This window comes from Planococcus citri, chromosome 5 (genome assembly GCF_950023065.1).
Source record: "Planococcus citri chromosome 5, ihPlaCitr1.1, whole genome shotgun sequence".
In the NCBI taxonomy this organism is placed as follows: Eukaryota; Metazoa; Arthropoda; class Insecta; order Hemiptera; family Pseudococcidae; genus Planococcus; species Planococcus citri.
In genome coordinates, this window is record NC_088681.1 from 68,282,190 (window position 1) to 68,296,229 (window position 14,040).

The window sequence follows — 14,040 nt, forward strand, 5'->3', positions numbered from 1 at the left end:
ATTGATCGAAAGTCTGGCAAAATGTTGGATAGTCATTTTTGAGAACTTGATATGATTCTAGCGAAAGTCGTCTTTTTTTCGAGTTCTCAAAAATCAGATTTGATAACTAGAAGATTAGATAAGTATATCTACTTAATTACTTACTCTACTTGTGTAAATCAAAGTTTCAGAAATTGACTATTTTTTTAAAAGCTCTCGAAAGTTAAAAAAAATATATCTAATCATGCTCAAAATATTGGAAATGGAAATCGATGCACTTTTTTTCAAGTTTTTAAAACGCCTTCTCTCTGAAATTATTTTGATAGATCTGGAAACTCTCAAAAAATATATGAAAAACTCAACGGAACCATTTTTTTTAAAAACTGGACATTCTATATGTATGAACGTCATCGAATGGTTGCTGGAAAAATCATTCCACGAAAAAAAAATATTCAATTTATTCGTAAAGATTTATTTTTCAAAGGAAACATAAAAACTACATTTTTTTTTATCAAGTGCAACATATGCAATATAATAATTACGTAACAATGAACATGTACAAAACATTATTTTTTTTCTCGTTTTTTTTGTCATTTTTTTTATCTCATTTAAAATGAATACACAGTATAGAAATATTCTATAGCTTATTAAAAAATAGAAAAAAATCGGGTACATTCACGCGTAAATATCCTTATGTATTGTATTTACAATGTATTGTGTACGAGAATCTCTGCTCTTTAGTAGAAATATTTCATTATTTTTTTATTCGTTTGAGAGAATTTCTTTTTTTTCCTTCTAAAAAAAAGAAGAAAATTTTCACAGATGATAGCTTCATCGTTTGTACCATTTATAATGAAGCTTATCGTTGATGGTATATCGGTTTACTTGGTATGGTTACCTTACCTATTCGTTAGAAAAAAATATACCTTTTAAAAAAATTTAGTAAGTATTTAAAATACATTCTAAAATTATTATACATGGTAACTTTGGGTATAGTGTCGAAATTTCAAAAAATCTTAATGTTCATCCGGAGCAGCTTCATCGTCCAATATACAAGTACAAATTTTATTTATGGCGAAATAGAGTATATTATGAGATCTTTTGTGTTTTGAATAGGTGAAAAAAAATGCTCGGTAAGAGTTATAGTACGTATATTGCTGTGTTTGAATTATAAATCTAGGCAACATTCAGTCTTAATTTCTTTTTGTTTTTTCAAAGAAGAAATATCACCACGGTGTGTTCGCAACGTTTGAGAGCTTTTTGTTTCGGATACGTCGTTAATGAAATGTTACCAAGTGCAAAAGTCGTTTACAAAGACGTAACTTTTTCCAAAAGAGTCGTGCATTTGCTGCGTTTATGAGAAAGAGAGAAAACAGCGCCGAACACGTACCAAGTACGAGTTTTTTTCTCACTATTTTCTTCTTGTTTTTGGCATATTCGGCGACGAAAAAAAAAAAACCTGTAATGTAGAAGGACGAGAGAAAAGGCGAAAAGGATTTATTAAATTTATAGATTATGTATAATAAAATGTAAACCGTAGTTTTATATTCTTAGTGTAGAAGGTATCCGCGTATATATTGAATCTGATACGTATTGAGGATGGTTTATTGTATACTTTCTATTTGCTTCTTTTTTTTGTTTTGTTTTTGGTTCATTTTCAACGAAATATTACTATAGATTTATTGGTATCGCGACACAGACGTTGTTTAACACGTGCGATATCGTCGGAGTAATTTTTTTTTGTTCTTTTTGGATTTTTTAATTTTAAAATGCAATATTAACATTTAGTTACATATTTACACAGTTTAAACTTACTGAAACAGAACACTTTATTTTTTATTCGCCTACACTTGGCTTGGTTTTTTTCTTCGACGCGACCCTTTAAGCGAACTATAAGGTACAATGTGTGTCTGTGTGTGTGTATAAAAGTGTTAAGTAAATTTTTTTCCTTTGATATTTACACAAAAATGAAAGAAAAAAACAAGTACACGAGCATATTTATATTGTAGTATTCGTCTTGGTGTGTAGCTAACTAATAATATAGTGTAGCTTCGCTATTTCAAATCTTCTTTATTATATTGCAACGAAAAGTAAATTTACAAATGTGCAGACATTTTTTTAATGAAATTTCACGCGCGCCTTCGCTCGCGACTTTGCAGTGTATACCGTGCGAAAAATGTCTGCAAGTTTTATTCGTAATGTCGTCAGATTTGCTGTATGTTTATTTGTTTTCATGTCCTATAGCATGGTAGGTAAGTACCTACTGAGATTACGGAGATGTTTTCTTTGAGGTGTGAAAAAGTTATCAAAATTGTTTTCGTCGTATTTACGAGTACGAGGGGCCGAGGGAGCTGCTTGAATTGGCATAAAGCGGAGGAAATCAAACAAAGATTGGATAAAAGGGTATGTGGAATAAACTGGTCTTGAGTTTTCTGCAGTGCTTGTGATGACTTATCATTGTTTTCAGAATGTTTGAAAATTCAAAAGAAACAATCATGGTAGGATTTTTAATGAAAGACAATCTCGTTTTCTCAGGAAATGTGTGAAGAGTGATTGAAGAGAATTTTGATCAATTTTGATTTGATTTTTTGATACTGATGTGTATTTTTGAGCAGGTTGTGAGTGTTTTCAGTCACAGTTGTGTAATTGAAGCATTTTACAGGGGTTGGTATTTAGCTCGAAATGAGTTTAGAGCAGTTTGAATAGTAAAAAATTGTCAATAGATGGTATCTTGATCATTTATTTTGAAAAATGAATGTTTGATGCTAATTAGGTATTTTGGAAATTTATCCATATTAGGTTTCAGATATTGTTAAAAAATTAAAAAAAATAAATTTCGATTGTTGCTTGAATTTTTAAAAAAATTTCTCTAATTCTGTATTTTGGGTAAAGATTAAAAACGAAAATTTTCTTTTCATCGTGGCACAGTTTTTCGGAATTGGATCAATTTTCAAATTTTAAATTCATAGAATGATTTTAATGGATGCTCTTTCTGATTTTGGAATTATATGTATTCTGTACTCGTGAAATTCTTTTTGTATCTAGTTGTGTAGATTTTAGTGTTGACGAATGACGATTGAGGGGAAAAAAAAGTTGAGATATCATCATAAATTGTAGGTACATATTTTCTGGAATTGCGAAGACAGCCAGTAACTTTTGCCACGATTTCTATGAAGAAATGATCTTAATTTTGATAGATTTCTGGTGTTAAATAGGTACTTCAAAGTTGAAGATTTCGGATCTGTTCACTGGGTGCCCAAAAAATACGTTTCTCTCTTTACAGAATTGTTTACTAATTTTTCAGTTATTCAACTTGCATACAAGGGAACCTTTCGGTCAATCGGTCACCGATTTTGCTCTGTTTTTTTCCCTCTCTCCCTCCCCCCGAGAAATAAACTACCCAAACGAAAACTTAGAAGTCCTACATGGCTTTTAAATTTCCAGAATGAGACGAGAATTGCATAAATTGAGGAAAAAAGTCTATAAAAAGCGTTGGCAATATATTTTTAATTTCAATTTCAACTTCCGATGAGTTTTGAGGGTATTTTTTTGGCACGAGAGAGAAAAAGGTGTACGTATTTTTTGTGCCAAATTTTTTCAAAAAAAAATAAGCCTAAACTTGAAAATTTGGAATTTGGCAGCTGTAACTCTGGAAATTTTCTTTCTAGGTTCCCTCCGACTACCAAGTGTTTTCAGGGCGTCATTAGACATGAGAATGTATTTTTGTGCCTAATTTTTTCAAAAAGAAAAAATAATTAAGCTTAAACTTGAAAATTTGGAACGAGGCAGCTGTAACTTTGGAAATGATCTTTCTAGGTTCCCTTCTGACTACCAAGTGTTTTCGGGGCGTCATTAGACATAAGATGGTAAAAATTGTGTTTTGTGTAACCCACATTTATCTACAGAAAGGCTCCAAGTGTATTGAAGGCCCCATTCAACATAAGTGAAAAACAGTTTATTTTTTTGACATTTCACAAGCTTGGTTGAAAATCTGACTCCTCAAAAAAAATACAATTTTTCTTACCTACCTATCTGTTAATTTCAAAGTTTTCAATTCACTTATGCAATTTTTGGATAATTTTGTAAAATTTAAAATCCTATAAGACACTCTTCTCTCCTCAAGTTGCCAAAAAAAAAAAGGGAAGTTTGTTCAAGTAGTTTATGCAGTAATTTTGTATTTTGAATCAATCAGGTTTGTTTTTGATTTGTTTGGGGGGGGGGGGTTGCTAACCCGAATTCCCAAAGTTTGAAACCGCTTGTTTGGTTGAACAAGACAGGGGGACTTGAAAAAGTTGGAAAATTCTCAATTAATTCGAAATTTTCTACGAATTTGGCTGTATTTTGTCTTTGGGAAGGGAAGGAAAGGAAAGCAGACCTGGAAAAAAATAAAACAATTGAATTTTGCCAAAATTTACTAATTAGGTGAGATGTGTGAAAAATTTGTAAACTCCAAACGCGAGGTTGTAGATTATGAATTTGGCAATATTTTTTATGTAGGGCTGAGATAAAAGAGGGTATAAGACTTGAAAAAAATGTGAAAATTTGGAGCAGGATCGTGGATTACAAATTTGGAAATATTTCTTCGCAAGTGGTAGAGAGGCAATGGGGTGAGATGATCTGAAAAAATTCAAAAATTTCAACAAAGTCTTGGAGTAGGTACGAATTTGGCCATAATTTAATTTTTCGTGTGGGGTGGAGATAAAATCAAAATTAAACCTGGAAAAAATGTCAAAATTTGCAACGAGGCCATGGATTACGAATTTAACAATATTCTCTTGTATGATTTAGGAGAGGGGAGAAGAGGGGGTAAAAAGGGGGAGGATTCCGAGACCTGGGAAAATTTCCTTTTTCCATTTTTTTCTGGTAGTGCTTTAAATATTCAAGTTAACGAGTTAGTAGAGCAAGAGTAAATCTTACAATATTTCTCTGTGTAGAATGAAGAGGAAAAGGGTTGAGATCTGAAAAAAATTGAAAATTTCCAGCGAAACCGTAGATTTTGAATGTGACATTATTTTTTTACGTGTATTACGGAGAAAGGGGGGATGAAACTTGAAAAAAAATTCCTCCATTTTTTTCTAGTGACACCCTTGAATAGGTACATGTTCATGTGTTCGTAAATTAAGCATGATCATGACAATATTCTGTTGGATGAGGTAAGAGTACCCGGGGGGGGGGGGCAGAAGACCGAGAAATTGAAAATTTTGTCATTTTTTCAATGATACATCGTCGGGGAGCCCACTTAAGAATAAATTGCACCCCCCGTCGATCCTCCGGTGCAACTTTTTTCTTAAAGGGGGAGTCCTAAGAAACATTTCTAGCCCTTGTACTCAAAAAAAAACTGGCCTTACTTACAAAATGGCGGCCATTTTGATTGACAGGTCAGCCGAAATCGCAGGTTTTGCGTTTCAACATAGGACTTGTACGAAATTTTTCAAATTGTACAAAGGTAGATCGAAAGAACAAGCAAAAATTTATCACCTGTAAACATTTCAAGTGCTAAAGTGCGTTTTTCGATTTTTGGCAAATTTTTGAAAATCATGTCAAAAATGAGAGAAGAAATCAAAATTTTACCAAATTGACCAAGAAAGCTGAAATTTGGGATACCCCCGATTTTCGACATGCCAAATCGATTGGAAACTGTTTCAAACTGTTTTGAGCAGTTCTGTAGCCTCCAGCAGATTTTTGAAACTCTAAATTCCCACAAAATTTCATCAAATGGAGTTGGATAGCCGAAATTTACTCTGCAAACTAATTTCAATACGCTACGAAGTCAACTGCAGGGAAATTTCGAGTCGTTTCGGAGCATCCAGCGATTTTTTGAAAATTACTGGAGCCTCCCGGAGATTTTTGAAACTTTAAATTTCCTAAAAATTTCATCAAACGGAGATGGAAAGTCAAAATTCATTCTGCAAACTAATTTCAATACGCTACGAAGTCGTCTGCTGGTGGATTTCAAGTCGTTTTGGAGCCTCCAGCGACTTTTTGAGATGTCATGTAGTCTTTTTTGGAATATTGAAATTTCCAAAAAGTAGCTGGAAGCTTCAAAATTATTTAAAACCATTTGAAACCACCATGTAGTTGACTTCATATCGTATTGAAATCAGTTTCCGAAGTAAGTTTCAGCTTGCCAACTCCATTTGGTAAAATCTTGCGGGAATTTCAATTTTCAAAAATCTACTGGAGGCTCCAGTAATTTCCAAAAAGTCGCAGGAGGCTCCAAAATGATTTGAACCCACTTGAAGTCGTCTTCAGAGGATGTTAAAATTGGAGTGCAGAGTAAATTTCGGCTATCCAACTCCATTTGATAAAATTTTGTGGGAATTTCGAGTTTCAAAAATCTGCTGGAGGCTCCAGAAATGCTCAAAACAGTTTGAAACAGTTTCCAATCGATTTTGCATGTCGAAAATAGGGTGTATCCCAAATTTCAGCTTTCTTGGTCAATTTGGTAAAATTTTGATTTTTTCTCTCATTTTTGACCTAAATTTGATTTTCAAAAATTCACCAAAAATCGAAAAACGCACTTTAGCACTTGAAATTTTGACAGGTGATGAATTTTTGCCTGCTCTTTCGATCTACCTTTGTACGGTTTAAAAAGTTGGAACGCAAAATCTGCGATTTCGGCTGACCTGTCAATCAAAATGGCCGCCATTTTGTAAGTAGGGCCACTTTTTTTTCGAGTACAAGGGCTAGAAATGTTCCTTAGGACTCCCCCTTTAAGAAAAAAGTTGCCCCGGAGGATCGAAGGGGGGGGGGGTGCAATTTATCCTTAAGTGGGCTCCCCGACAGGATGTTTTTTGTGGGGGGGGGGTTACCCAATAGCACTTTGAAATTTTCTTTCAAACTGTTTGGCTAGAAAACTGTGCAAAAAAATTGGAAAAAATTCCATGGATTCGCCCCCAGTCCCTCTGTATACCACAGAGATTGCAAAATTGTTGATCCACATGGAGTCGAATAAAAATTTTTAGCGTGAAAAACACGTTTTTTTTTTCACATGATGAAGAAAGGAGGAGGGTTGGGTAACATTTTTTCAGCTCTCCAAAGATACATTGTGAATATTTTCAAATCTGAGCCAAAGGCCGATTCACCTTTTTATCTTAACCATCAGCTACCCTTCGATCACTTTGGTTTTCTAACAAAGTGTAGGTTAAAGAAGGAGGAGGAGGAGGAGGAGGAGAAGGGGGGTCAAATAAATCGAATACAATTTTTTTTTGAATGGTGACAGAATACAAAATCTTAGAAGCTTAATTTTCCGGACGATCGAAACCATAAATGCTTGATCTGGTCAAAGGTGCCTCGTATGACGAAAATATACGAGACGAATCAAAAAGATTCGAAATCAAAAATTTGCCCAATTCCACGCTGGATAAACTAGACTATCATCTTATGACCTATTTGAACTTTTGTTCCTTGATTCGTTTTCTTTTTTTCTTTTCAATACTACGCCATACTATATGAATACCCATCTATCTAGTAATTTACACATACATATAACAGCCATATCGTTAGAAAATGTTCGAAAATTAATACCGTATGCAAACATAGTAATTTTACGAATACTCTACAATTATACATTTACAATCAATCAAATATTTCGTACGAAATGAAGTAAAAAAATTGAAATAAACAAAAAAACAACCGAACGAAAAATGAGGGGGAGAAAAAGTAGGTACATCGTTAGTGTACATACACGTAGTAAGTATAATAAAAACATCGATTAAAAAGTGTGAAACACAATGAATAATACACAACTACTTTGAAAAAAAAATCATAATACATAATTATGTACGTAGGTAATAAAACGAAAATCGCGATCGAGTAAACGACAAAAAAAATTTCAAAATCAAAAGGGGGAAAAAATCAAAAAAGAAAAACGAGTATAAAAAATCATTATTTACAACAATATAAGTATTATTCTCGAGAGAGTGAGAGAGAGAGAGAAAAAGAGAATTTATCACTTTATACGAAGTTACAGGGAAGTGTGCAGGGGGGAGGAATGAACTAGACATCGGTCGTGTCCGGACACTCGCCGACGTATCCCTCATCCGGGCTATCGTTGAGATTCTTCGCGCAAGCTGATACCCTACGAGGTTTGGTATCTTTGAGTTCGGTTTGCGAGTTGTCCAATCTCTTGTCTGCGCCCGAAGACGTATGGTCTTCGTTTTGCATCGAGCTGTTCATGGTCGTGCTGCCGTCGGTTTGACCGGATGACGACATCGACAAGTCGGATGATTTACCGAGTATTTGAACCGTATCGGAGAACGATACGTGGGGTGTGTATGTGTACGAGGGTGAATCTTTGGGATACCCTTCGACATTGTAACGAACATCACCTGCGACAGCTGAAGAGGTACTGACTCCGGAACTGGCGGCTCCGTGGAAATGCTCGTACGAGGCGGGCTGCTGTACGGCGTGGGTGAGGAATTCGGCTTCTCTGACGTATCGAACGTTGCACGGATTCGATGACTGATTATGACGTCGATGAGGAAGCGTTCGATAGAAAGCAGTCGCCGGCAAGATGGGTGGAAAATGAGTAGGTACCTTGGGTAACCCGTAATCGGTCGGGTATCCGTCGACGATGAATTTATCCGGCGTCAGATGTATATCTCTGGCTTGGAAATGGTTATAACAGATGTTGACCGGAATCGACGTCGGTTGATTGGCTCCATCGTAAGGAGTCGACCAGCCTCGGGATGCGTCTTGGCATTGAGACATGGCTGTCGTGTACGCCAGACTGTCAGCTATCGTTGGATCGCAGTTGGCCATCGAGGTGTTCTTCACCAACGTCATGCCACCTCGACCAATGTACGAGTCATCCATCCGGATGACCAGACTTTCCAGATTGCTCGACAGTTTTCTGACGTCTTTTCCGGTATCGTTGATTAGATCCGGGTTCTGCTCGCTGGGCAGTTGGCTACAAGGGTAGAATACGTGAGAAATGGCCGCGTTGCCGACCGTCTCAGCGATGGTGGACATTTTCAGCATACTACCGTCTGTAGTGAAAATGCCACCGTTTGGTTTCTGTATCGAGGGGTCGTTACAGACTGCCAAAGTTTCGCCATTTCGAGTTATAGGCGAAGCACGAATATCGCTGTCTGTGTTGTACAGAGCTAGCTCTTTGGTTTTCTCTTTCTTCCTGCGTTTTCGTTTCTTGACTCGGTATCGCAGAAGGCACGTGATTCCACAGATCAGTAAGAATATCAAGATGACAGCTGCCAAAATGCAGGCTGCGATTATGTACTCGATAGGGATCTTCTTGACGTACGGTAGAGGTTCCTCTTTCAGTACAATTCGAATGGTGTAATTCGACTGAGCTTTACCAGCTGGATTCTCAGCTTGGCAAATAAACGTACCGTTATCTTCGACATTCGCGTTGAAGATAAACAGTTCGCTGACCTTTTCGACGCTGCCTTCTTCCAGATAATAGTACAAATGTACCCCTGGAGCGATGATCGAGTCGTTTTGTAAGATATTGTCTCGAAACCGCCACGATACTTTGGCTTCTGGGATGGAATTCACTCGACAAACCAAAGAGACGTTTTTACCCTCGGAGATCTCCAGATATAAAGATGTCGGAGACACGTCTGGCAAACAAGCCAACTCATTTTCGTCCAGAAGCTTGATAGGTGCACCTCTCAGACGTACTGGGCCATCGCAGATCGGTTCAACTGCCTGCGGAATAGTCGTACCGTTCAGCCAGATATACAAATCGTGCAGTTTGCAATCGCAATACCAAGGATTATGCTGTAAATTGATATTGTGCAGTTTTCTCGGTATCGTGTGTATTCCTGGAATATACTTTAACGAATTATAGTCCAATTTCAGCCATTCCAAAGCATTCAGACCGTAAAACGCATCCTTCTCTATCACCTTTAACTCGCACCTGCTCAGTTCCAGGTGGATGAGGAATTTCAGCGTTTTGAAACTATACGATTTAATGATCTCGAAAGGATTCCCATTCAGGTTGAGTTTCATCAAAGCTGGGTAATCGAGAAAGGTCGCCGTAGGAATCGATTTCAATATATTATTCGATAAATCCAACTCGACCAGGTTGGTTAGACCTTTGAATGTTCGATCGTCGAGTTGGGTCAAACGACACCTAGATAAGAATATTTTCTGCAGATTGACCAAATTCATTCGTTCGAATTGCTCGCTCCCCAGCATTTTTAAATTATTGCCGGTGAAATCGAGCACTTGGGTGCTGCTATCGATGCCATCCGGTACCGTGATCATGCTTTTATTAACGCATTCCACCGTCTGCTTACCACCTTTCCATTTGCAGATGCAATTAGATGGGCACGCCATCGTGTTCTCGAACAACGCGTAAAGGATTAATAAACGCCAAAAATACATAGTTACATTGTGAGTAAAATTATTATTATTTGTCTCGCGGACACCATCATCCTTGTTGAATTGTCGTACCACCGTGGCCCCTATCGCCACTCCTTCGGGTATCAGGCACTTTCACGAAACACCCTCCAGTCGATTACCAGTCTTTCTTATTCTATACTCGTTTATATTTCTTTCACGCATCGTGCTGACGGCGGCGTAGGTGTATGCGAATTTTTTTCGGCGCAGTAATACTGATAACTAACCGAATATGGCTGCTTCTTCTTATTGATGGTAAGACGCGAATTGTCGATTCCCGAACCGTTTGTAAAAATGCTTGATTATATGAAAATGAGATGTTGCCTGCGTTCTCTCAAACTAACGAAGTGAATCTAGGCTCTTGGTTGACAATCTGAAACAAATAAATACGACTCAATTAGAGATAATGTTATGCGCAATTTTGCCAATTCGTGATTCGCGTTCGAATAACAGCACGGTGCTGTTTTTACAACGTTTTCATCGTGTGCAAACGTTTCTATGTACATATTTTTTACCATCGTCGTCGGTTTTTTCTTTTCGGTCCTCGTTCCAAATTTTTTTATCGTTCGAGTCTCTCGGTTTGGTTTTTTTTTTACCGGCGAATTTTTAAATTGCGAGTTGACGTTTCCTGATTTTTTGATTACGAAAAAATTAGATAATTTGGATAGAATTCGTCGCGAATGTCGAGAGGTAACAAGCACACCTCAGATGGGGTGTGTGGGTTGGAATAAATGCTTCGATCGATTAATTCGAGATTTTAAAATTATATTTAGTTTTATGTGGTGAACGGTGGAGGTGTAGGGGGGGGGGGTCAGTCCCTAACAGGACAATTTAGGCGAAAAGTTGAGAAAAATTGAGTGAGTTGAAAAAAGTTGCGAAATTTGGGAAAAGTTAGAGAGTGAAGAGATTGACTTCTCACATCAAAAATAATGTTGGTTCGCTTGAAATTTTTCAAAAATTTGGTTGCATTTGAAAATAAGTATAAAAATGATCTCCTGAAAAAAATGAAGAATTTAGAATTTTGGAGAGATTTTTCTCTCGCCTCGCTCAGGTTTCGTTCATATTTTTAAAAATATATTGTGATAATTTTCTGAAAACTGATAACACTAAAAGCCATGAAAATCAACTTTTTGTATCATCAAAAATTCAAGAATGATGTGTCGTTTTGATTCCGAATTATTAACTTTTTTTACCATTTGCTTCGCAAGATCTTTTTTTTCTTTTCTCTAACCAAATTTGGAAAGTTGAAAAAGTTAATTCTCACATCGAAAATTATGTTGTTTTACTGTTGAAAAATTATACATTTTTGAAAGCTTTTGCCCTCGCTTTGCTCAAGTCTTTATTGTTGTTTTTGAAAATATTATACATAATTTCCTGAAAAGTATTAGGTGGGTCATTCCATGTCATCTCAACCAAAAAAAAGCGATTTTGAAAGTCATGTCTTCCGATCTTGCTCAAATTTTTTGCACAATACAGGGGTCGGCATAAGTTAGTATTCCGATTTGCACAAACGAAAATTTTTTCAACTGAAAATGAATTTTTTTTCTGTAGTGACGTAGCGGGGGAAAAAACTATTATTACCAAAGTGTTGGTGGGACTTCCACGAACACAACGCACTACCTACTAGACCTTCTATCTACTCATTACTCACAACAGGGTGTTAAAAAGAACGTATCAGTTTTCGAATAGGAATACTAACTTATGCCGACCCCTGTATATAACCACCCAGTAAGTAAGAACCCCGCAATTAGTTTGGTCCCAGCCCCCTCAGGGGGTGGGTGGGGGGGCTTCCATTATTTTCACATTGTGTCGAGGTACCTATTGAACTTCAGCAGCCCATTCCTCCAAAACTATGATATTTTGATCAAAATTGATTTCACAGTTCGAAAGGGCATTGCATTTAGAACTTTTTAAGCATTTAAAAATTTTCAAAAGTTGAAAGTTGAACTTTCAAATTGAAAGTTCAAATTTCAAAATGGCGCTGTAAGTGGGAGCTACCATTTAAAATTTTGAAAAAATTTCCATAGATGTACATTTTGATGCTTTTTCGAAATATTTAACTTTCAAAAGAAAATCTGGGGCATGTGATGTATCGAATTGTATGTTTTTGGTAACGCTGAACAAGAATATGACGTCAGATTTTTGATATGATCCCATCCACGGCCCCCAGCACCTCCCCAAAGGGGTAAAAGTACAAAAAAGCGTTTTGTTCGTGTGACACATGGAATAGAATGTTTTTGGTGACGCTGAACACGAATATGACGTCAGATTTGTGATTGGACCCCATCAACGGCCCCAACAATTTTTTTTTGGATTTTTACCTATTGGGGGAGGTTCTGGGGGCCATGGGTGAAGTCGATTCGAGAAACTAAGGCAATATTCGTGTTCAGCAATATCGAAAACATACTATTTCAAGTGTCACACGAATGAAACCATTTTGGCGGGTCACCCCCTTCAGGGAGGTGCTGGGAGCAGTGGATGGGGTCCAATCACAAATCTGACGTCACATTCGTGTTCAGCGTCACCAAAAACATACTATTCCATGTGTCACACGAACAAAACGCTTTTTTGAACTTTTACCCCCTTTGGGGAGGTGCTGGGGGCCGTTGATGGGGTCCTATCAAAAATATAACGTCATATTCCTGTTCAGCGTCACCAAAAACATACAATTCGATGTATCACATGCCCCAGATTTTCTTTCGAAAGTTTCACCCAAAATTGGAGGTGGGGGTGTTCCCCCTCCGTCATAGAGTCTCATCTCGAAACCTAAATATTTCGAAAAAGCATCAAAAGGTACATCTATGAAAATTTTTTCAAAATTTTAAATAGTAGCTCCCACTTACAGCGCCATTTTGAAATTTGAACTTCCAATTTGAAAGTTCAACTTTCAACTTTTGAAAATTTCAAAATGCTTAAAAAGTTCTAAATGCAATGCCCTTTTGAACTGTGAAATCAGTTTTGATCAAAGTATCATAGTTTGGAAGGAATCGGCTGCTGAAGTTGAGTACCTCGAGACAATGTGAAAATAATGCAGGCCCCTCACCCGCCCCCCGAGGAGGCTGGGACCAAACTAATTGCGGGGTTCTTACTTACTGGGTGGGAATATATTGTAAAAAAAAATTGAGCGAAATCGAAAGACATGACTCAAAATACGTTGGTTGAGTTGACATGGAATAACCCAGGTACTAAAATTTTTAAGTGTTGGAGCTATGAAAATCAACATTTTGCATAGGTCATTTTACTTTTCGAATTATCAATTTTTTTCCTAATGCTTTTGCTCTCGCTTTTACTGACAAGGGAACCTCTTGAGGTGTCCGCTTCCGATTTGAACGGGACCACGATTTTTTGAAAAAGCATTTTCTAAAACCCCCAAATCCACATTTTCAGCTTACGAAGTTCATTTTTCGATTTTTGGCGAATTTTTGAAAATCCAAAATTGACTATTTTAGTGATTTATGCTTTTTTTTAAAAAGTACGTACTTGATCAATAAAAATGTTCAAAATAAGTCCTAAAACTGATATTAACCCCCCAAATCCAAATTTCGCCATTTCCAGCAATTTTGGAGGCTCCAGCGCGATTTTTCAATCTCTCCAGAATTTTGAATTTGCTCCAGAAGGCGTGAATATGAAGTTGTGCAGCTCAAGAGTGGTTTTTTGACCAGCTTTTTTTCAAAATAAAAATATTCAAAAATCAAA

General features: G+C 36.7%; 1 protein-coding gene across 1 annotated transcript in view; it reads right to left on the bottom strand.

Moving 5' to 3' along the window:
* Positions 1 to 435: 435 nt before the first annotated feature.
* kek2 (kekkon 2) overlaps positions 436 to 14,040 on the bottom strand; it is a 597,210-nt gene continuing 583,605 nt past the window's right edge. The window contains exon 5 of the mRNA XM_065365265.1: positions 436 to 10,717. Coding sequence (XP_065221337.1) covers positions 7,978 to 10,329 — 2,352 coding nt within the window. The 5' untranslated portion in view covers positions 10,330 to 10,717 and the 3' untranslated portion in view covers positions 436 to 7,977. The remainder of the gene's footprint in view (positions 10,718 to 14,040) is intronic.